This window comes from Giraffa tippelskirchi, chromosome 11, assembly GCF_054371585.1.
Source record: "Giraffa tippelskirchi isolate mGirTip1 chromosome 11, T2T-mGirTip1v1.2.pri, whole genome shotgun sequence".
Classification (NCBI taxonomy): domain Eukaryota; kingdom Metazoa; phylum Chordata; class Mammalia; order Artiodactyla; family Giraffidae; genus Giraffa; species Giraffa tippelskirchi.
Window position 1 is genome coordinate 8,589,542 of NC_137285.1, and position 23,042 is coordinate 8,612,583.

Sequence of the window (23,042 nt, forward strand, 5' to 3'; positions counted from 1 at the left end):
GCTCCTCTGTCCATGGGATTTCCCAGGCAAGAATACTGGAGTGGGTTGCCATTTCCTTCTCCAGGGGATCTTCCTGACCCGGGGATTGAATTCGCATCTCTTTCAGGAGATCATGCATTGGCAGGCGGGTTCTTTACCACTGAGCCACTTGGGAAGCCCGAAAAAAAAGAAAAAAAAAAAAGGGAAGGGAAGGGGAAGTTCCCTGGTTGCTTAGTGGTTAGGGCCCTGCTTTCATAGCTGAGGGCCCAGGTTCAATCCCTGGTCAAGGAACTAAGATCCTACAAGCTGTGCACCAAAAAAAAAAAAAAAAAGGAACAGCAAAGGAAGGAAATTCTACACATTATATAACATGGGTGAAACTTGAAGACATTATGCTAAGCGAGATAGTCACAAAAGACAAATACTGCACGATTCCACTTAGACACTTAGCCTAGTCAAACTCAGAGACAGAAAGCATGGTGGTTCCCAGGGGCTAGGAGAGGACAAAATAGGGACTTTGTGTTTAACAGGTACAGTTTCAGTTCGGGAAGATGAAAACTGTCCTGGAGAAGGATGGTATTGATGGTTGCACAACAATGCGAAGGCACTTAATGCCACAGACCTGTACTCTTAAAAACGGCTACAATGGTGAATCTTATCTTATTTTGCCATGACCCTCTCTCCCTTAAACCCCCAAACCCTCAACACTTAGCACCGCCGTGGATGTCACGTCTTAGTGAAATTTATCAGAGAAAGACAAACACTGTATATTATCATTTATATGTGGAATCTAAAAATGAAATATACTAGTGAATTTAACAAAAAAGAAACAGGACATGCGGATATAGAGAACAAACTAGTGGTTACCAGTGGGAAGGGTGAAAAGGTTAGGGGCAAGATAGGGGTAGGGGATTAAGAGATATAAACTAGTGTGTATAAAATAGATATATTGTGCAGTACAGGGAATACAGACAATATTTTTATAATAATATAAATGGAGCCTAATCTTTAGAAATTGTGAATCACTTTAAACCAGTCCATCTTAGTTCACTGATTCCTAGAATGTCGATGTTCACTCTTATCATCTCCTGTTTGACCACTTCCAATTTGCCCTGATTCATGGACCTAACATTCCAGGTTCCTATACAATATTGCTCTTTACAGCATCAAATCTTGCTTCTATCACCAGTCCCATTCACAATTGGGTGTTGTTTTTGCTTTGGCTCCATCCCTTCATTCTTTCTGTAGTTATTTCTCCACTGATCTCCATTAGCATAGTGGGCATCTACTGACCTGGGGAATTCATCTTTCAGTGTCCTATCTTGTTGCCTTTTCATACTGTTTACGGGGTTCTCAAGGCAAGAATACTGAAGTGGTTTGCCATTCCCTTCTCCAGTGGCCAAATTCTGTCAGATATGCAGATGACACCACCCTTATGGCAGAAAGTGAAGAAGAATTAAAGAGCCTCTTGATGAAAGTGAAAGTGGAGAGTGAAAAAGTTGGCTTAAAGCTCAACATTCAGAAAACTAACATCATGGCATCCGGTCCCATCACTTCATGGAAGATAGATGGGGAAACAGTGGAAACAGTGGCTGACTTTGTTTTTCTGGGCTCCAAAATCACTGCAGATGGTGACTGCAGCCATGAAATTAAAAGATGCTTACTCCTTGGAAGGAAAGTTATGACCAACCTAGATAGCATATTAAAAAGCAGAGACATTACTTTGCCAACAAAGGTCCGTCTAGTCAAGGCTATGGTTTTTCCAGTAGTCATGTATGGATGTGAGAGTTGGACTATAAAGAAAGCTGAGCGCCGAAGAATTGATGCTTTTGAACTGTGGTGTTGGAGAAGACTCTTGAGAGTCCTTTGGACTGCAAGGAGATCCAACCAGTCCATCCTAAAGCAGATCAGTCCTGGGTGTTCATTGGAAGGACTGATGTTGAAGCTGAAACTCCAATACTTTGGCCACCTGATGCGAAGAGCTGACTCATTGGAAAAGACCCTGATGCTGGGAAAGATTGAGGGCAGGAGAAGAAAGGGACGACAGAGGATGAGATGGTTGGATGGCATCACCGACTCGTGGACATGGGTTTGGGTGGACTTAGGGAGTTAGTGATGGACAGGGAGGACTGGCGTGCTGTGGTTCATGGGGTCGCAAAGAGTTGGACATGACTGAGTGACTGAACTGAACTGATGTTTTAAACCTGAAACCAAAATAATATTGTAAATCAACTTTTTGTTGCTCAGTCGCCAAGTTGTGTCTGACTCTTAGCGACCTCATAGACTGCAGCATACCAGGCCTCCCTATCCTTCACCGTCTCCTGGAATTTGGCCAAGTTCATGTCCATTGAATTGGTGATGCCACCCAATCATCTCATCCTCTGTTGTCCTCTTCTCCTTATATAAGTATTATATATAAATTTATAAGTATGTAATTATTTATATATGTATGTATTTACATTTACATATATAAATACAAAAATGCATGTGGATATACACATACAATTTTTTATACCTCAGTAAAAATTTCATGTATATACCCACATGCATTTTTGTATTTTAAATGTAAATAATTATAAATACATACATATATAAGTATTATAGCTATAAACATATAATTTTATATGTTGGTATATAAATTAATATTTTTAAATATAAATATGTATTTATATATAATATTATAAATGTGGATGTATATACTGCTACATAGATGTTCTGTACATTGCGAGAAAAGCTGTAAATGAAATTAACTGGGTGCAGTGAGAGGCTGGGGGCGTGGTGAGGGGGGGACATTTCAACTCTGTAACCCACTGAGGGGTGGCGCAAAGTGGGTCCCAGGAAGGAAGCAGCAAAGAGTAGGACTCTCTGTCCCCTGGAAGCAACCCCCCAACTCAAAACTACAAACAGTCCCCCGAGGTATTAATAGAAGACAGAATGTAGAGAATTACTAGGCGATGGAAGGAAATGAACATTTACATGCATTATCAATTCCTTTTGAGGGGTGAAGGGAAGGTCTGTGGCTCGCCCTGGACTCTGAGGGTAACATTACAGAAGAGGACGGCTATGTGGCCTGATACGCTCCCTTTTATCACACCTTCTCCTCCGGGATCGTCCGGGGCTCTGTGCTTCCTTCTATGAGTAACAGCTTCCACTGCAACCTTCTGGGAAGGTAAGCAGTGATGTGGGCTTCTGAGGTGGCTCAGTGGTAAAGAATCCGTCTGCCAATGCAGGAGTTGCAGGAGATGCAGGTTCGATCTCTGGGTCAGGAAGATCGCCTGGAGAAGGAAATGGCAACCTGCCCCAGTATTCGTGCCTGGAAAATCCCATGGACAGAGGAGCCTGGAGGGCTGCAGTCCATGGGGTTGCAAAGAGTTGGACATGACTACGCACGCATGCAAGCTGTGATATCTTTCCAATTTTTTAGTGCTTCTAGCTCCAACCTAGAATGTGAGATTGTGCCGGCAGTTCATTGTGGGGACAGTCATGGTAAGCAATGGTTTACCCTCCCAGTAATGGCAGATATGGATTGTCAGCTTGCCATGAGTCAGGCCCAATATTTGCACTTTGTATTATTAAATTATTTATTCCCACTTTCATTGTTCCCATTTTATTTATTTATTTATTTATTTATTTTTCATTGTTCCCATTTTACAGAGGAGGGCACTCAAGCACAAGGGGCTGGGAGCTTGCCCAAGGTCACACAGTAAGCGTGGAGGCTTTGGCGAAGCTGTCTGATTCCAGCATCCCCACTGCCAGCCACTCTGTATGCTCTTCTGGTGCTCGCATCTCTTTGCAGCTTTGCTGCAAATAATACAAAACCAGAAATAATCACCAGGAGGGGAGTAATTAAATAGATGATGGAACAGCCACTAAAGAAAATGTTTAAAAAAAAAACCATTTTACTGGGACTTCCCTGTCAGTCCAGTGGTTAAGACTCTGCACTTCCACTTCAGCGGGATGCAGGTTCCATCCCTGGTCAGGGAGCTAAGACCCTGGAGGCTGCGTGGTGCAGCCAAAAAAAAAATTTTTTTTTTAAATTTGTGTTGATCTGTATCACAATAGGTGAAGGTGGAAAAAACTTAAGTGGCTATAAGTGGATGAGTGGATAAACAAACTGTGGTCTATCCATATAACCGAGTATTACTCAGTCTTAAAAAGGATGGAAATTCTGACCCATGTTACAACATGGATGTACTTTGAAGACACTGCGCTAAGTGAAATAAAACCAACACCAAAGAACAATTACCGTACTAGTCCACCTATTTAAATGGGCCTACAATAGTCACAGTCATAGAGAAAGTAGAACAATGGTCACCAAGCTCTGGGGGTTGGGGGGACAGAGGGGAGTAGGGAGTTAGTGTTTAATGGGTACAGAGTTTCAGTTGAGGAAGATAAGAAAATTCTAGAGGTGGATGGTAGTAAAAGTGACACAACATTGAATATAATTCAGACCATTAACCATACAGTTGTTGAAATGGTAAATTTTATAGCAACTATTTTAACACAATAAACACACATAATGAACAGACACAAGTCGGTTGCAAGAACTAACAGGAAAAGATTGTTGGGGCTCATTTTTTTTTTTGGCCACACAGCTTGTGGGATCCTAGTTCCCAGATTAGGGATCAAATCCAGGGACATGGCAGTGAAAGTGCCGAGTCCTAGCCACTGGACTGCCAGGGAATTCCTGCCGGGGCTCACTACAAAACATGCTAGACTACGGTCTCATGATCTAGGTTCTCGGTGCTAAGATTTAAGTGTGGTCTCGAACCAGACACCCAGCCTCCCCAGGGACTTGTTAGAAATGTTGAGTCTCAGGTCCAGACTCAGATCTACTAAATCAACATCTGCATTGTAACCAGGTCCCCAGGGAATTCAGGTACATGAATTCATGTGCATGTAGAAGTGTGCTCAAGAATATTTTCGCTTCTGTCGTCGAACATTCTGGAAGGATAGTTAAGAAGCCTGAGACTTGTTGGTTTGGGGAAGGAGGATGGATGGGAATGGGGAGTTTTGAGGGAAAGAAATTTCTTTTTACTTTTCATCTTGGATGCCTCTGTAATACGTACATTTTTAAACCTGCACATCTATTAACAAATAATAAATATAAATCACAATAGCGACTATTCACAGAACGCTTGTCAATCTTGTAACATCAGCTAAGCATGTTACAGACACGTTCATCTGTGAATGGGATGAAGACTGGCTTGCAGGACTGTCGTGAAGATAAGCTGAGCTTGATGAACAGAAAACTGTGGGGGCATTGTGTCAATATTGGCTTTCCTCCAACCCAGCTTCGTTCAAGTCACCGTTGTGCCTTGAGCATGGAGGACACTGACCTTTGTGAAATTTGACTTTGAGAAATGGCTTAGCTCCCTGGCATCTTAAACCAGGATCTGTTCACATTCCTTCTCTGGCACTAGAAGCCAGGGCCCTTTATTTATTAAAACTTGTTTTAAGACGGATGTAAAGAGAGACCTCTGACATTAAATTACACTCTGAAAGCCAGACTACATTTTGAATCAGATGGGTTCCTAAAAGCAGATATCAGCAACACAAGCCAAGATTTTCCAAGGGAAAAAAAAAAAACGTAATATGAAAGAAAAAGAAAATAGCAGTGGCATATGTTAACTATATGAGGGCTTTGAAACAAGCTGGCTCACAATTTCTTGGCATTTGTGGTGTATATATAGCATATAATTTACCAAAATAGCAGGAAACAATTGTTTTACATAATTTTTCTATTGAAAGAAGAGAAGAGCTTGAGGAAATACTGTCAACCCAAAGATTCTGCTTGAACCATCATGTAGTTCACCTCAGTACCTTAAATTAGGTCTGAGACACGATTAGGGTAAGGAAGTTTTTTTTTCTCTATTTTCATCTGACCTTCTGGGTATTTATCCCCTGAGTTCATGAATCTATCAGACTGAAAAAGGAAGCCTGTGCCTAATTGTGATTATGACAGGGTAGCATTTCAAGTCATGCCTAAAGATGGGGGGGGGGTGTCATAGAAAGGAGTGCCCAACTCTGCAAACAGACTGATTTGGGTTTGAATTTCCTGCCCCCACCACACTGAGGTTAGGTTACTTTACTTCTCTGGGTCTCAGTTTCCTGCTGGTAGAATGGAGATGGTAATTCCTATCTCACAGGGTTGCCATGGAGATTAAGGAGTCAACAGAGAGAGCATCTCAAAAGAGCCTGGCACCCTTCTTCAGTATTTTATTTTACTTGGTCATGCCACACAGCATGTGGCATCTTGGTTCCCTGACCAGGGATCAAACCTGTGCCCCCTACATTGGAAGAGCACAGTGTTAACCACTGGATCACCAAGGAAGTCCCTATTCTTCAGTATTTTAATAAATGTTTATTGAGTGCTGACTGTGAGCTGAAGGCTCAGATACAAAGGGAGATACAATACATCTGCCCTCCTGAAATGTATTCCCTATTGAGAAGACAGTTAATATACAAGTAAACAAGAAATCATTATACATTTGCAGATCAATGAACCTTGAGAGGGAAACAAATAGGGTGCCAAGATGAAGAACAATCGGAGGGAAGAGTAGTCAGGATAAACTTGCCTGAGGTCTGGGGACCAGGAGAATCCCACGGAGATGGGGGGAGGACAAAGACCCAGGGGGGAAGGACCAAGGAATAGAGGTCGGAGAGGAAGGCTGAATTATACAGAGACCACAGGGGTTTTCATGTTTTCCTGAGATCAGTGGGATGCCACTGAAAGGTTTACAAGTAGGGTGAGATGGGGGAAGGTGGTCAGAGTTGATTTTGAGATCATTCAGGCATATTTTGCTATAAGAGGATGAATAGATTGTGGACAGTGTTTTAAAATATTGGAGAAGGAAATGGCAACCCACTCCAGTATTCTTGCCTGGAAAATCCCATTGAGTCAAACTTACATTTATTTTTTGACTGTGCAGCACGTGGGGTCTTAGTTCCTCAACCAAGGATTGAACCTGAGACCCTGCATTGGATGGGCACAGTCTTAACCACTGGACTGCCAGGGAAGTCCCTAAAATATTGGTTTTATTATTATTTAGGTGTGGCAAACAGATCAGGAGATGACTGCCAACTGAAGACTTTAGACTCTGTTATACTCACAGATTCCAAGAAGAGGGGGCATGCCACATTTTTTTAGCCATATGGGGAAACACCGGGATCAGTAAGGAGGTTCAGTTCAGTTCAGTTGCTCAGTCGTGTCCGACTCTCTGCGACCCCATGAATTGCAGCACGCCAGGCCTCTCTGTCCATCACCAACTCCCGGAGTCTACCCAAACCCATGTTCATCGAGTCGGTGATGCCATCCAACCATCTCATCCTCTGTCATCCCCTTCTCCTCCCGCCCCCAATCCTACTCAGCATTAGGGTCTTTTCCAATGAGTCAACTCTTCGCATGAGGTGGCCAAAGTATTGGAGTTTCAGCTTCAACATCAGACCTTCCAATGAACACCCAGGATTGATCTCTTTTAGGATGGATTGATTGGATCTCCTTGCAGTCCAAGGGACTCTCAAGAGTCTTCTCCAACACCACAGTTCAAAAGCATCAATTCTGCGGCGCTCAGCTTTCTTCACCGTCCAACTCTCACATCCATACATGACCACTGGAAAAACCATAGCCTTGACTAGACGGACTTTTGTTGGCAAAGTAATGTCTCTGCTTTTAAATATGCTATCTAGGTTGGCCATAACCTTCCTTCCAAGGAGTAAGCGTCTTTTAATTTCATGGCTGCAGTCACCATCAGCGGTGATTCTGGAGCCCAAAAAAGTAAAGTCTGACACTGTTGCCACTGTTTCCCCATCTATTTCCCATGGAGTGATGGGACCAGATGCCATGATCTTAGTTTTCTGAACGTTGAGCTTTAAGCCAACTTTTTCACTCTCCTCCTTCACCTTCATCAAGAGGCTCTTTAGTTCTTCTTCACTTTTAAGGAGGTAAGTGAAAGTGAAAGCCACTTGGTTGTGTCCAACTCTTTTTGACCCCATGGACTATACAGTCCATGGAATTCTCCAGGCCAGAATACTGGAGTGGGTAGCTGTTCCCTCCTCCAGGGGATCTTCCCAACCCAGGGATCAAACCCAGGTCTCCCACATTACAGGCAGATTCTTTACCAGCTGAGCCACCAGGGAAGCCCAAGAATACTGGAGTAGGTAGCCTATCCCTTCTCCAGCGGATCTTCCTGACCCAGGAATCGAACTGGGGAGGCAAGGGTGAGGAAAAAATCTGGGGCAGAGTCTTTACTGTGGTTTCCACAGGAAGGAACAGGTGAGGCAGGGCAAGCAGGTTGAGGATCAGCCAGTTTGAGTCACTTCTCCAGGCTCTGAGCATAGGGACTGTCTCCAGTTGTCTGGTTCTTGGCCCTGGAGTGATTACTGCAGGTGGATTAGTGGCTTTGGATTGGTTGGTTTGCACACGAAAGGTCCACCGGCAGGCGACTTATTTACTAGTTAACCCTGGGAGGGGAGAGCCCTCCAGAATCTGCAAGGCCCCAAAAGGTCAAAACATCAAAATACAGAAAATAAAAAGCATGATTAATGCACAAAGATTAACACATGACAAGCATGCAGTGGGGACAGTATGTGTCAGACCACATTCCTGCCCCCATGGAGTTTACAGTCTTTTAGCAAAAGCATCCTGAAGATGCAAGAAGGGGCACAAGCCACAGTCCCCACATGACGAATGTGAGAAAAGTGAGGTGTAAAGAGCAGTCTGAAGATGCTCTGGAAATGGAGAGACTGAAAAATGTATCGTCTAAACTAAAACATTTTAGAGAAGTGGTTCTCAATGGGGTGGCCATTTAGGCTTCCAGGGGACACTGGCAATGTCTGGAGACAGTTTTGATTGTCCCAACTTGCAGGGGGGAGCGAATATGATGAAACAAGGCTCTGTCTGATCTTTCCATGGGGACTCAGTGCTTTAGCTGCTAAAACTTAGTAATGGTGGCCCCTGCCACCATTTGGCAATGATTAAGCTGATGAACAGATTTTTCTGATTTTTTTTTATGCCTACAGTTTTTACTCAATCCTGCGTCCTGATCTACCCTAAAATCCAGTATCGGATGGAATCTAGGCAATGTCCCATGAACTTGGGATCCATCAGACCCCTGGTGTGTGACGCTTTCACACAACTAAGTGAAGACAGACACTAAACAATAAATAAACAAATTATATGGTATGTTGGAAGGTAATGTGCGATAAAAAAAAAAAGGAAAAGCAGGGATTTTCCTGACAGCCAGTGGTTAGGACTTTGCCTTCCAATGCAGGGGGTGCAGGTTTGACCCCTGGTCAGGGAGCTAAAATCCCACATTGCTTCACGGTCAAAAAAACAAAACATAAAACAGACACAATACTGTTAACAAATTCAGTAAAGACTTTAAAAATGGTCCACATTAAAAAAAAGTCTTAAAGAGGAAAAGCTGAACATGGTATTGGAGGATGGGAGAAGAGGGCTATGATTTTTTTCAACTACAGTGAAATACACATAAGATAACATTTATCACTTTAAGCATTTTTAAAGAGTACAGTTCAGTGGGCATTAAGTATATTCACAATATTGCACAATCATTACCACTGTTCATCCACAGAACACTTTTCATCTTGTAAAAGTGACACAGTGTACCCACTACACAGATCCCCCCTCCTCCCCTTCCCCAGCCTCTGGCAACTACTGTTCTACTTTATGTCTCTATGAATTTGATTGCTTTAGAAACCTCACAGACTGGAATCATACAGTAGCTGTCATTTGGCAACTGGCTTATTTCACTTAGCATAATGTCTTCAAGGTTTATCTGTGTTGTAGCATGTTTCAGGATTCCCCTCCTTTTTGAAGGCTGCATAATATTCCACCACATGGATAGACCACATTTGTTTATCTACTCATCATGAAGGGACACTTAGGTGGCTTCCATCTTTTGGCTATTGTGAATAATGCTGCTATGAACATGGCTGTACAAATATCTCTTCAGTATTCTGCTTTCAACTCTTTTGTGGGTATATACCCAGAATTGAAATTGCTGGGTCCTGTGGTAATTCTTAATTTTTTGAGGAGCCACCATACTGTTTTCCATGGAGGCTGCCCCATTTTTCATTCTCACCAATAGTCAGTGTGTAAGAATTCCATTTTCTCTATATCCTCACCAAGACTTGTTTTTATTTAGTTTTGATAGTAGCCATCCAAGAAGCCTGGTGTGCTGCAGTTCATGGGGTTACAAAGAGTCAGACACAGTTGAGCAACTGAACAACAACAAAAATCCTAATGGCAGTAAGAGAGGGCTACACATTTTAAGGAGGTGATGAGGGTAGGCTTGGGTGAGATGGTGGCATTTGAGACCTGACAAAAGTAAAGCAGATACCTAGGAGAAGAGCTTTCTAGGTAGAGAGAACAGTGGATGCTGGAGCAGGAACCCACCTGGTGTGTTTAAGGAACAACAAGGGGACCATGGGCTTCCCTCGTAGCTCAGATGGTAAAGAATCTGACTGCAATTTAGGAGACCAGGGTTCCATCCCTGGGTGGAGAAGATCCCCTGGAGGAGAGAATGGCAACCCATTCCAGTATTCTTGCCTGGAGAATCCCATGGACAGAGGAACCTGGCAGGCTACATTCTATGGGGTTGCAAAGAGTCGGACACGACTGAGCAACTAACACACACACACACACACACACACACACACACACACACACACACACACACACAAGGGAACCAGAATGCCTGCCTGAGGGGGTGAAAGAGTGGAGAAGACAAGGTGAAACGGGAGCGCAAGGAGGGTTTTGGAACAGAAGAGGCTTGTGAGCTGACTTCTAAAGAATTCCTCCGGGGACTTTCCCTGCTGGTCCAGTGGCTAAGACTTCATGCTCCCAAGGCAGGGGGGCCCCAAGTTCAATCCCTCATCAGGGAACTAGATCCCATATGCTGCAACTAAAGATCCTGCATGCCGCAACTAAGACCCAGCATAGCCAAATAAATAAATAACATATATATATTTTAAAATACGTTTGGTTGCTGTGTTGAGAATGTGCTGTAGGGAGACAAGGACAGGACCGGGAAGACCAGCAAAGTAACCCCTGGAATCCACCCAGGTCAGAGACGATGGGGACTTGAACCAAGGAGTAGCAGTGGAGTTGGAGAGAAGTGGTAGGAGTTTAGATGTAGCTTAAAGGCAGGACCAAGAGAATTTCCTCAAGGGTTGACATGAAATCTGAGGGAAGGAGGAGTCAAAATGGACTCCAAATGGGGTGGATGGAGTCACCATCAACTGGGAGAGGCTGAAAGAGGAGCCGAGTGCAGGAAAGATCAGGACTTCAAGCTTGGACGTGTGCTTCCATTCGCTTTCACCAGGAAATCTTAGGACTCTGAAAAGGAGACCATGGCTTCCAGGTGCTTTGCTACTGGAACAAGCTGGAGGAAGAGGGGGAATGTCCAGAGTGAAAGGTGACAACTAACACTGGTACCAGCTGGCTGAGCCCTTGCGTGGAGCCAGGCACTGTGCGGGGACTTCCCAGAGGTGACCTCCCTGATCCTTCCAACGGCCCTGCCATGCAGATACGCTATTATCCCAGCATTACAGATGAGCACCCAACCATGGGGAGATGAAGCCACTAGGCCAGGGTCACCCAGATGGTAAGTGGCAGAGCCAGAGTTTGAACCCAGGTCTGCCTGACTCAGAGCCCACACTTTTACCCCAGGAAGCCCCAGGAGGAGTCAGAAGGTTCATTGAGCTGATGGACTTAAGCTCAATCTTTATTTTTTTAATATTTATTTTTATGTTATTTATTGAGCTGTTCTAGGTCTTAGCTGCAGCATGCAGCATCTTTACTTGCAGGATGCAAACTCCTAGTTGCGGCATGTGGGATCTAGTTCCCTCACCAGGGATCAAACCCAGGCCCCCTGCATTGGGAGCTCGGAGTCTTATCCATTGGACCACCAGGGAAGTCCCTAAGCTCAATTCTTGAAAGACAGGGTTAGTAAGAAAGGAGAGAGTGGATCAAGCAAACACAAGATGAATTTCCAATTTCTTGTCCTTACTGCAGGGTCCTGTGTGGCCTGCTCCCTGCCATCCTCTGCAGCCTTCCCTCTAGCCGCTTGCTCATGAAGCTCCACTGGCGTGATTTGGAGCTCTTCCCCTCACACAGTTCCCCCTACTGGAAAGCTCCCTTCTATCTCTTCTCCTGGCTGACTCCTACACATGCCTGGGGGTTCAGCTCCAATGTTACTTCCTCCAAGAAGTCGTCTCTGATCCTCCTCTCTGCCATCTAGAACTACACTTGTCACATCTTCTACGCTTGTGGAGAAAAGGGAACCCTCCTGTGCTGTTGGCAGGAATATAAATTGGTGCAGCCACTATGGAGAACAGTATGGAGTTTCCTCAGAAAACTAAAAATAGAGCTACTATATGATCCAGCAATCCCACTTCTGGGCATATATTCAGAGAAAACCATAATTCCAAAAGATACATGTACCCCAATGTTCATAGCAGCACTATTTATAACAGCCAAGACATGGAAACAACTTAAGTGTCTGTCCATCGATAGATGAACGGATAAAGGAGATGTGGGGTATACACACAAAACAGAATACTACTCAGGCATTAAAAAAGGACATAATGCCATTTGCATTTGCAGCAAGGTAGATTATCATACTAGAAATTATCATACTAACTGAAGTAAGTAGCCCTTAGACAATTCTCGTAATTATTGTGCAATTGTGTGTTCAATATTCGCTTTTCCCATCGGACCAGTGCTGTCCAATAGAACCTTCTTCAGTTCCAAAAGTGCTCCGGGCCCAGGCTGTCACAATGGGGCTACAGCAGCCATTAGCCACAAGCAGCTACTGGGCACTTGAAATGCAACCAAAGCAATGAAGGAACTTATTTTTCAAACATGACCTATTTTACCTATAAATCATATTTTATAATGTATGTGCATGTGTGCTAAGTCACTTCAGTCATGTCCGACTGTTCACGACCCTATGGATTGTAGCCTTCCAGGCTCTGTCCATGGGATTCTCCAGGCAGGAAGAGTGGAGTTGGTTGCCATGCCCTTCTCCAGGGGATCTTTCTGACCCAGGGATTGAACCCTTGTCTCTTGTGCCTCCTGCACTGGCAGGCAGGTTCTTTACCATTAGCACCACCTGGGAAGCCCATTGTGTATTATACATGGACATTATTTCACATACCAACTACATAATTTAAGTTTAAATAGCCACATGTGGCTAGTGGCTACTGTATTGGATATTGAAGCTCTAGCTGTGAGCTCCTTAAGGGCAAAGACCATGTATCTTACTTGGTTATATAATTCCTCAATCTAGGATGATGCTCAGGAAAACTGTTGAATGAATGAATCAATCAATGAATGGATGAACCAATCAATCAGTGTAGTCTGCATAATTTGTTTTCATGAAAATCATCCTAGAAAGGAGAGACCCAGGAAAATCTGACTTGCACAAGATCTCACAATAAGGCAGAACTAGATACAAAATCCAGCCTTCTGAATCTCCTGTACACAGTGCTGTGCCTGAGTGAACAGCAGGTGACAGGTAGAGGTTGTCTGTGGTCTCACATAAGCCATCACGGAGCTGTCCGTGAAGGTACCTCCAAGTCCTGGGAAGGACTATTTCTTAGACATCCTCACCCCTTTCCCCCTCCCCTGACCCTGTAAACAACTTAGTGGCTTGTAATCTATTAACACTTGGCCTCCCGCAAGACTGAGCCTGTTCCAAGGTCCACTCTTGCCAATCCTCTATAAGGCACTCTGATTTTTAAAAAAACCCATATTTCTCTCAGGCAGTCTGTTGCTGGCAGTCTGTGAATAATATACACAGGGTGTGGTTTAAAAGACACCTATGTCGTGATGTGAAATCCACTCAGATTTACACAGCCATTCCTTTTATTTTACATTTTTTTTTTTAAATAAACAAAGGTTAACATGTTTCAGGGCTAATTTTGACCTTGTTCAAATGTAATTTGGAGGTTGTGGACTACTTTCTGGGGGAATCCAGCAGAAAGAGCCTACGGATTTTGTTTTTACAAACTTTTTTCAGATATCATCATAATCATAATTTTATAAATTATTTTTCAGGTGTTCATATGTGTTGACGTCTCTGTATCTGCCAGAGATTTGGCACACATGACCTCACATGATCTTCCCAATAAGCCTCTGAATCAAGTACTATTATGATTCCCATTTTTATGGCTAAGGAAATTGAGTTTCAGAAAGGTTAAGTCACTTGTTCAACCTCACACAGCCAGGAAGCGGCACAGTAGGGATTTGAAGCCAAGTCTGTCTTATTCAAGAGCCAATGCTCTTAGCTAGCACACAATGTGGCCTCTCTAATAGACATTACCTGTATTTGTGTGTGTAAAAATCAGGAAAATAATCAAGAAACTTAACAGTAGGGCTTGGGAAGAGAGAGACTTATTTTTATTCTTGTGCTTTTTGGACTTTATTCTATGTGTATACTATTATTAGTATAAAAACTAAATTAATTTAAGCTTAAGTAAAATCCTCTTATTAGGTTTTACTTTTTTCTAGGTTTTACTTTTTTCTAATGAAGGAAGGACTTCTCACTCCAGTGTCATGCCTATCTATTAGTAGATTAAATATACATGAATCTTTGAGTAATTTGCAAAGTTCATATGCCCTGACAGCATTTGAAAATTTATCCCAGTAAAACTGCAGTTCCAACATTCATCCTTATCCTGAATTTCAAATTCCATACTTTAGTTTCTGGATTGTTGTTTATTTTGAGGTAATAGGTTGGTTTTTAAACATGATATTTATTTTCAATGAACGTGGTATATTTTCCTTGAGAGATCTGGACTCAGGCACATACATTTTTATGGATTCATAGATCGACTTTGGATATTATAACTGGGCATCTTTCAGCATTTGTGAAATAATGCTGTGTTACATAAGACAGGCCATTTGCAGATCAATTAATAAAAGCTTAAAAGTAAACATTTCATTAATTAAAATTTTTAATGCAAATTAATTTTGCACTGATTGAGAAGTAGACATCTCAATACCCTTCAGTACTCAGAGCCTCAGAGAGCTGTAGCAGTCACACTAAAAGTCACTTGGGAGAATTCCTCAGTGGTTTAGAGAGAGAAAGAAAAAAAAAACATTTAAGTCAAGAAAATATACATACTAACAATAATGTATCCTTTCCAACAATTCCAAAGGGGTGTCTGCTTTTACCATCCAAGTGACCAGTGCTTCTAAAAAGTAAAACAAAAACCCCGTTAATGTTCTTTTTGTTGCTCCATCTCATACTCTTGGAAATTGCTTAACAAATCGCCATCAGCTTGAGGTTGGAGAATTTTGAATGCCCCTTTACAAGCCCTTTCCATTGCTTGACCATATTTCCCCAAGATGTTCAGAGCAAATTTGGTATCCTTGAAAAATTCCAGTCCTCTAAGCAGTGTTTTCCTGAGTTCCCAAGGATAGCCGCTGACAGTGAGCCTCACTTAGCTAGCTGTTACAAAAACCTTTCATTCAGAAGAAGGCAAGAGGTTTCAGCAAAGATACACAGCCCTCTCATTCACACACTTCATAAACAACGGGGACTTCAACGAAGCCTCCTCTCTAGGAAGGAATCCCAGCTTTTTAGAAACCGGTTTGCAGCATCAGTTATCATTCCCTTCTAAAAGACCTTGCAGGAAAATTCGGAATTTCACAGCATAGGAGAAGGGCTGGAAAGGACCCATGTCATTGCACGGACCCATCAATTCACTCTACATTTCCAAACAGCAGCTAACGCTTTCTTAAAACACAGACCCTCCCAATCCCTTTAGGAGGAAGAGCAATTTCAAGGGAAAATATTACACGCTTAGGTCTCCGTTAAGATTCTGATGGATCTGAAAAAAAAAACCGGACTGAGTCAGAGATAACAGAGGCTGAGCCGGTGGGGTTGGGAAAATGGCTTGTCTCCTCCAGGCCTGAGTCTCTCCCCCGAAACCGTTCCCTTTAAATTCAGGAAGGCATGCCGAGATGCTTTCCTGCAGGTTTTCTTTATTTTATTTTATTTTTTAAGAAAAGCCTGTCTGCCTCTGACTCGCCCCCAAGATACTCACGGCAGCTGCCTGAGCTGGAATAAGTCCTCCTCCATGTCCGCGCTGCGCCAGGACGAGCCCTGTTCATGGCCCTTACATGGTGGTAGTGGATGACGAGCGCGCGCTCGGGGGCTTCAGCGCTAGGATGCCGGACCCGCGCGGCTTCCTCCCTCGGTGGCAGCTGTTCGGGGGAGGGAGCCGCCAGGGACCAGCCCACGAGACAAAGCCGCCGCCGCCAGGAGACCGCGGCGAGAGTGGGCGGAGAGGAGGCGGCGGAGGGCAGAGCGAGATGCGCGGGGAGAGGGGGCGGGGAGAGCCCTTCTGGTTAGCGAAATTTACAGGCTCTCTGGGGCTGGTGGTGATGCTCCGGGGTGCCGACAGGGCGCCCGCCAGCCTGTGAAATGGCTGTCTGGGTACCAATGAGGGCTCTTCGGTTGACGATGCCTCTCTGAAGGTTTGTGTGTAGGGATTCATTTAAGGTTGCCTTCGATATTCTTGAAAACCAGGTGGCTGTCACAAATGCGGAGAATGAAAAACAAAATTTCCATGCGTTGAAGCATTGTTTATTGAGCACCTACTGTCCGCCAGGGCTTTCCTGGTGGCTTAGTGGTAAAGAATCTGCCTGCCAAAGCAGGATTTGATCCCTGGGTGGGGAAGATCCCCTGGCGTAAGAAAATGGCAACCCACTCCAGCGTTCTTGCCTGGGAAATCCCATGGACAGAGGAGCCTGGCGGGCTGCAGTCCTTGGGGTCGCAAAGAGTCAGACGCGACTTAGCGACTAAACAGCTGTATGCTGGGCAAGGTGATAGTCACTGGGTAAATGATAAGAGAACAAGTTAGACATGACATTGTCATCACAGAGATGAGATCTTGTGAAATGAATCAAGAAAAAAATTGGGGAAGTTGTGTAGGAGAAACCCAAAGATCACTCGTTTATTCAACAAGCATTCGTGAGTGATCTCTGCAGTTCTGGGGAATCAAAGATGAATAAAACCCAATTCCTGCCTTCAAATTCCTCTTCATCTTGTTCAGTGGCACCCCTCCCTCTTCCACTAGAATGTCCGCCCCCGCTCCGCCTCTAGAACTTAAGCTCCATAAAGGTTTCTGATGTACCCCCAGGGCCTGGAATAATAAAACTTTATTTATGGACACTGAAATTGGAATTTAATATTCCTCACTACACTCAACCCCAGGGCTTTGCTGTTGTGAGCACTCAATAAATGCTTGTTAAACTGAAAACAGACATCTTTCAAGTGAGGAGATTCAGTATCTGTTTTAAGCCATGGAGAGTAGGGATAATAATTTATATCAGAGCTGGCAAGTTGGAGGGTTATTGGTAAAGGAGTCAACTCATCCTGGTTTGCTCAGGACTTGAGTTATAGCGCTGAAAGCTCAGTGTCTTGGAAAGTGCTGGGTCCGAAGCAAACCTTGACAGTTGCTCTACAACCTAAGCCAGAGAAGGGTTTTCATGCCTAGAGGGCTTTGAATACCCTTAGGTGCAAGATTTCAAACTATAAAACTCTTTACATAAAACTATAAGACTCATAGGAGTAAGTCTCACGACCTTCAATTAGGCAATGGTTTTATAGACACAACCTCAAAAAGCACAAGAGACAAAAAACAAACAACCAGATATGCTGAGCTATATCAAAGTTAAAATCTCTTATGCTGCAAATAATACTATCAAGAAAATGAAAAGACAACCCATAGAATAAGAGAAAATATTTGAAAATCATATAACTAACAAGAGACTAACTCAAAATATGTAAAGAACTCTTGTAACTTACTAATAAAAGACAAATACCTCAATTTAAAATGGGCAAAAGATATGAATAGACATTTCTTCAAAGAAGACATGTAAATAGCCAATATGCACTTGAAAAGAAAAAGTGTAACAATACTGCAATCAAGATACAGAATGTTTCCATCACCCCAAAATTTCATCTCTGGCTGCTCAGAGAACCACCAATCTGCTTTTATTACTATAAGTTAATTTGTATTTTCTAGAATTTATGTAAACAGAATCATAAAGTACATATTCTTTTCTGTCTGACTTCTTTCATTCAGCATGGCTTTGAGATTCATAAATGTTACTGTTTTTTAATTGTGCATTCTTATTTATCACAGAGTAATGTTCTATTGTATGATATGCCACATTTTACTTATTTATTCATCAATTAATGACCATTTTAAATTTTCCAAATTTGAAGCTCTTATGAATAAAGTAACTGTGAACATTCATGTACAAGTCTTTGTATAGATTTACATTTTCATTTCTTTTGGATAAATAAATATTGAAAAGTGAAATGGTTGGGTCACTGTGGTAAGGTTATGTTTATCTTTATAGCAAACTGCCAGCTTCCCAAAGCATTTGTTGTTGTTGTTTAGTCAGTAAGTCATGTTCGACTCTTGCGACCCCATGGACTGTAGCCCCCCCAGGGTCCTCTGTTCATGGGATATCCCAGACAAGAACACTGGAGTAGGTTGCCATTCCCTTCTCCAGGGGATCGTCCTGACCTAGGGATGGAACCCACATTTCTTACATCCCCGTCACTGGCAGTGGGGTTCTTTACCACTAGCACCACCTGGGAAGCATATGTATCATTTTACATCCCCATCAGTGATGTATGAGAGAGTTCCAGTTGCTTCAAATCCTCACCAACAAACAATATTGACGGTTTCTTTAACTGTCATCATTCTAATATAGTGTATGGCATTGTGGTGTTAATTTTTGTTTCTCTTGTTACAAATTATGTTGACCATATTTTCATGTACATATTGGCCATTTATATATCTTTTTGTGTGTGTGCAACGTCTGTCCAAATATTTTGACAGTTTGGGGAAAATTGTGTGTCTTCTTACTGAATTGTAAGATATCTTTACACGTTTTGGATCCTGGTTGTTGTTAGATGTGTGTACTTATTTGTGGCATACCTTTTCATTTTCTTGACAGTATCTTTCAAAGAAAATGTTTAAACTTAAATAAGATTGAGGTTATCAGATATGGTTTCTTTTCTAATTTGGGCTTTTGTGACCTAAGAAATCTTTAGGGTTTATATATATTTATATTTATATATTTAATTTATTTATTTGGCTGTGCTGGGTCTTAGTTGTGGCAAAGAAATCTTTGTTTACCCAAAGGCTGCAAAGATTTTTCTCCTGTAAGAAAACCTCCTTAGGGAGTTTTATAGTTTTAGCTTTTACACTTAGGTCTACAATCCATTTCCAGTAACTCTGAGTGTTTCATTACATTCTTTCACAATAATATGCCCTCTATATTTTAGGTAGCCTTCCTTTTCTCTAGATCTCTATGGGTTATTTGGCCATGGAGGAATAGTGTATCTTGCAAAAATGTTTGAACAGGAAGACCGGAGATAGGGCTTGCGTTCTGTGACAGCGTTTGTGGCCTTAGACAGGCCTGTGCACTTGTATGTGGCTCAGTGTTCTCATCTGTAAGAGCGGCACTGATCAGACCTTAGCCTGCCTGCTGTTCAAGAGTGTGGTGAGACTGGGAGGAGATGCTGCAGATGCCAGCAGTTAGAACTGGCCCAGCTTCAGAGAAAACACAGGGTGCTATAGCTCTTATCACTGTCAAATAATCTCTATCTCTCTATCTCAGTATTTTACCTAAGATAGAGTGTACTACACTTCATTCTGAGCATAAGGAAGATGATTTTAGGTGATACATGGGATAAACAGTTATTCTACTTAAAATAAATACAATTACTTATTTATATATATTAGAAAAATATATTTTGTCCAAATATGAAAACAAACTAAAAACAAATGAAATTTTAAAATATTTATGTGATATAGGTAGAAAAAACAAAGCTAATTAGATTAAATAGTAAAGATGATGCCTGGATATGACCAAAAAAATTTAGAATTTAGAATGCAAACAACAGCAGTTTGTCAAAATGCAGATGTATGAGTATCACACTGATACACTGTTACATTTGGCTGAGATGGAGCCAAGAACATGCACCTTTTTTTTTTTTTTTTTTTGCTATTTTTATTCATTTTATTTTTTAGATTCCACATGTAAGTGAAAAATATATAGTATTTGTCTTCTTCTGTCTGACATTTCATATGTGTAATATCCTTCAGGCCCATCTACTTTGTTGTAAATGGCAGATTTTTATTCTTTTTTATGGCTGAGTAATATTCCACATCTTTATCCATTCATCTGTTGATGGACACTTAGGTTGCTTCCATTTCTTGGTTATTGTGAATAAATGAATAATGCTGCTATGAATGTTGGGGTGCATGTATCTTTTCAAATTAGTGTTTTTGTTTTCTCAGAATAAATACCCAGGAGTGGAATTGCTGGATCATATGGCAACTCTAATTTTAGTTTTTTAAGCAAGCTCTGTACTGTTTTCCATAGTGGCCACACCTATTTACATTCCCTACAAGAGGGTATGAGCAGGAAGTCAGGGGATTTTTGAGCTAGGTGGTATAAGGCCCACATTTTAAAGAACATTGTTTCCAGTGTCTTAGTTATCTATAGCTGCATAAAAAATTACCCCAAAACTTATGACTTTTGAAAAATATTAACAGTTATTATCTCACACAATTTCTGTGGGTCGGGAATCCAAGAGCCAGTTATCTGGGTGGTTGAAACTCAGGGTCACTCATGAGGCTTCAGTCAGATATCAGCCAGGGTTGTGGTCTCATCTGAAGACTTGAATGAGACAGGAAGGTCCATTTTCAAGGTGGTAGACTAACATGGTTGATAAGATAGTGATGACTGTCGGCAGGGGGCTTCAGTTCTTAACAGGTAGACCTCTCCCTGAGAAGATCCTCTCCTAGAAGGAAGCTCTCTTGCACTCTTGATGCGAATGTAAATTGCTACAACTACTATGGAGAACAGTATGGAGATTGATTAAAAAACTAGGACTAAAACTAACATATGACCCAGCAAACCCATTACTGGGCATATACCCCAAGAACACCATAATTAAAAAAGACGCATATACTCCAGTATTCATTGCAGCACTACTTACAATAGCCAAGACATGGAATCATCTTAGATGTCCATTGACAGATAAATGGATAAAGATGTTGTGGTACATGTATACAATGGAATATTACTCAGCCATAAAAAGGAATGAATTTGAGAATGAATTTGAGTCAGTTCTAGTGAGGTGGATGAACCCTGAGCCTGTTATACAGAGTGAAGTAAGTCAGAGAGAGAAAAACAAATAGATATTAGTGCAAATATATGGAATCTAGAAAAATGGTACTGATGAACCTATCTTCAGGGCACAAATAGAGATGTAGACACAGAGAAAAGACTTGTGGACACAGTGTGGGTGTGACGAATTGAAAGAGTAGCATTGATAATGTAACGTATATGGTAACATATACATTACCATATGCAAAATAGATAGCTAATGGGATAGCTATGTAAAACAGATAGCTAATACATAACACAGGTTGCTTAACAGGGTGCTCTGTGACAACCTAGAGGGGTGGAATGGGGTGGGAGATGGGAAGGAGGTTGAAGAGGGAAGGGACATAGGTATACTTATGGCTGATTCGCCTTGTTTGGCAGAAACCAACACAGCATTGTAAAGTAATTATCCTCCAATTGAAAATAAATTATAAAAAATAAGAAAAAAGGCAGATCCTCTCCTGAGCTTCCTCACAAGTAGCATAGTGAGTGGCTTCTTCCATAGCAAGTGGTCCAAAAGAAAGCAAAGTGGATACGGGAAGGTCATTTATGACCTGACCTTGAAATTTACATACCATCCTTCTCACAGTAAAAAATAAAATTAAAAAAATATATTTATTTATGTATTCATTTATTTTTGGCTGTGCTGGGTCTTCATTGCTGTGCATGGGCTTTCTCTAGTGGCGAGTGGTGGCTACTCTCTAGCTGTGGTGCACCAGCTTCTCTTTGCGGTGGCTTCTCTTGTTGTGGAGCGTGGGCTCTAAGACAGGTGGGCTTCAGTAGTTGTGGTGAATGGGCTTAGCTGCCACTCTGAATGTGGGACTTTCCTGACCAGGAATCGAACCCATGTCCCCTGCACCAGCAGGCAGATTCTTAACCTCTGGACCACCAGGAAAGTCCCTCACAATAATCGTTTGGTTAAACATGTCCGCTGTATTTAACGTGGGATGTGTGAATCCAGGATATATAAGGTCTTGGGGGTCATATCTTGGAGGCTGGCTACTACACTCAACTTCCCTTCTGTGTTGTTCCGCATGTTTAAAACTCTCAGAAAAGACAATTGGGAAAAAAAAACACCGAGTCTCTGCCAGGAAATGGAGCGACTAGTTTAATTGATGGCAGAAGTTAATTCTGCCATCAGTGAACTCTTCTGGGCCTCATTTCCTCACCCGTCAATGAACTGACCTCTGATGGCCTCTTCAGGCAAGGCCCTTCCTGATTAGAAAAATAAATAATGGTGACTTATAAGACGTTATGATCAGATGTTCTGGGAACCAATGTGCTGAAGTCTTACAGGGCTTCTGTTTGAACAGGAGGAAGTGACTTTGAAACTAACGCCATTCTTTGTTATTGGAAAATAAAACAGGAACCCAGTCACTGTTTGACAACATATACATTCCCATCAGATGGGAGGAGACACGCAAAAAACCATAAATGAGTTCTTGGAAACTTGTATGGGCTTGCTGGTTTTAGAAAGTGAATACATGTGAAATACGAATTGATCAACCGCATAAATTAGGTAATAATTCCCACAATTATTTATTACAAATTAATTATTTTTATAAAGGATTTATACTGAAGAGCTACCTAGGAAGGCTTAAATGTGAGTTTATTGTGAAGATCTGAGAGGTAAAGTGAGCTTAAAAACTGGGTTTAAGGGTCTCTCTGGAGATTGGAGATCCTACTAGAAAAGGAGGGTTTGAGTTACAAAGGTTGCAACAATTCAGAGCTACTGCATAAAGAAAGATACACTTATATAGTCATATCTTAAAAGTGTTTCTAGTTATGAAAGAAATAAATGATCATGATAGAAAATCAGATAATAAGAAAA

General features: G+C 42.0%; 1 protein-coding gene across 1 annotated transcript in view; it reads right to left on the reverse strand.

Moving 5' to 3' along the window:
- SVOP (SV2 related protein) overlaps nt 1-16,291 on the reverse strand; it is a 64,910-nt gene extending 48,619 nt beyond the window's left edge. The window contains exon 1 of the mRNA XM_081546018.1: nt 16,057-16,291. Coding sequence (XP_081402144.1) covers nt 16,057-16,091 — 35 coding nt within the window. The 5' untranslated portion in view covers nt 16,092-16,291. The remainder of the gene's footprint in view (nt 1-16,056) is intronic.
- Nucleotides 16,292-23,042: the final 6,751 nt, after the last annotated feature.